Raw genomic sequence first — 1,429 nt, forward strand, 5'->3', positions numbered from 1 at the left:
CCGCTCTAGAACCGCCCGTGTGACCCCAAAATGCGGCCCCGGCTCTCGTCCTTTGGGGGGGCTGGGGAGGGACGGTTCTAGGTGCACCAATGGGGCGGGATTTGGGGGAGGGGAAGGTCAGAGGGACCCCCCAAAATTTGGGGGGAGGGTGTGGGGGTGTTCTAGATCACCCAACCATTGGGAGGTCAGTTCTAGATCACTCATTTGGGGTTTCCATGTTGGGGGGATTCAGTTCCAGGTCACCCAAGGGAGCTCCCCAATTTTGGGATCCCTAATTTTGGGATTCTCAATTTTGGGGTCCCCAATTTTGGGATCCCCAATTCTGGGGGAAGATTCCGGGCGGGGTCGGTTCTAGGTCACCCAAATCAGGTTTGGTTCTAGACCACCCAAGTGAATTTTGGTCAAACCAAGACTTTATTCCATTGGCTGCTGCCCGAGGAGGGGGCGTGGCTTTGCTGAGAGGGCGTGGTTCTGCTGAAGGGGTGTGGTTTGCCGAGGGGGCGGGGCTAAAGGGTGGAGTGTTTGGGGGGAGGGGTCCGGGCGAGCTTCTCGGGGTTGTCCGAGGCCATCAGGGAGATGTCGCGGAAGATGTCGAGGTAGGTGTCGTCACCTGGGGGGGGCAGGGGAGGGGACCCCCGAATTGGGACCCCAAAAATCAGGGATCCATCCCAAAATCCAGAGATTCCACCCCAAAACTCTCACGTGAATCCTCCAAAATCCGAGAATCCACCTGAAATTCCAATCCCTCCTCCAAGGCCACCCCAAACTTGAGAAACCTCCCTGAGGATTGGGGGACCCCGCCAAAAACACCCCAGAACCCCCCAAAACTCTGCCCCTGATGCCCCTCAGGACCCCCCAAATCCAGGGACCCCCCCAAATCCAGGGATCCCCCCCAAAATCCCAGAGACCCCCCCAAACCTACTGGTCTGTCCCTGGGCCACCTCCAGCTCTCGCATCTTGGCCAGTCGCAGCCTGGGGGGGGATTTGGGGGGTCAGATTTGGGGGGGTCAGATTTGGGGTGCCCCCCCCCACCCAAGGGCGCCCCCCGGGGGTCTCACAAGGTGACGATGTCGGCGTTGGCCAAGTCCATGGCGATGGTCAGGGGGTCCCTCCCGTCCGCGTCCACCGCGTTGACGTCGGCCCCCCGCTTCAGGAACAGGCAGGCCAGGCTGGAATTTGGGGAGGGGGACATCGAGGGGACATTTTGGGGACATTTGTGTGAGGAGAGACGCTGGGATTCGAGGGGACACAGCAAGGTTGAGGTCACCCATCCAGACCCTGACCAGGGCCGACCCTGCTTAGCTTCCCATGTGGAAAACTGTGCTAGGGACCCCCCAAAATGGGGAGCTTTTGAGAGATTTGGGGTGGTTTTCCACCCCCAAAAGGGAAAAGGGACCCCCCCGTAATGGAATAGGGACCCCCAAAAATG

At 59.8% G+C, this 1,429-nt stretch overlaps 1 protein-coding gene and 1 long non-coding RNA gene across 2 annotated transcripts in view; one reads left to right on the plus strand and one right to left on the minus strand.

Annotated features, from left to right (window-relative positions):
• The window catches only part of LOC121331467 (monocarboxylate transporter 13-like), a gene marked incomplete at its 5' end in the record, with an annotated part of 1,632 nt that extends 1,551 nt beyond the window's left edge, over positions 1-81 (plus strand). Inside the window, one exon of the mRNA XM_041395896.1 lies at positions 10-81. Within this exon, the coding sequence (XP_041251830.1) occupies positions 10-81 (72 nt within the window). The remainder of the gene's footprint in view (positions 1-9) is intronic.
• A 349-nt stretch (positions 82-430) lies between these two features.
• LOC121331468 lies at positions 431-1,173 on the minus strand. Its single transcript, XR_005952029.1, has 3 exons — positions 1,059-1,173; positions 923-972; positions 431-610 (listed from the first exon to the last, which is right to left on the minus strand). It is a non-coding gene; the product is annotated as an uncharacterized LOC121331468 (long non-coding RNA).
• Positions 1,174-1,429: the final 256 nt, after the last annotated feature.

The sequence above is a fragment of the Onychostruthus taczanowskii genome, unplaced genomic scaffold (assembly GCF_017590055.1).
Source record: "Onychostruthus taczanowskii isolate IOZ18803 unplaced genomic scaffold, ASM1759005v1 scaffold1206, whole genome shotgun sequence".
Taxonomy (NCBI): Eukaryota; Metazoa; Chordata; class Aves; order Passeriformes; family Passeridae; genus Onychostruthus; species Onychostruthus taczanowskii.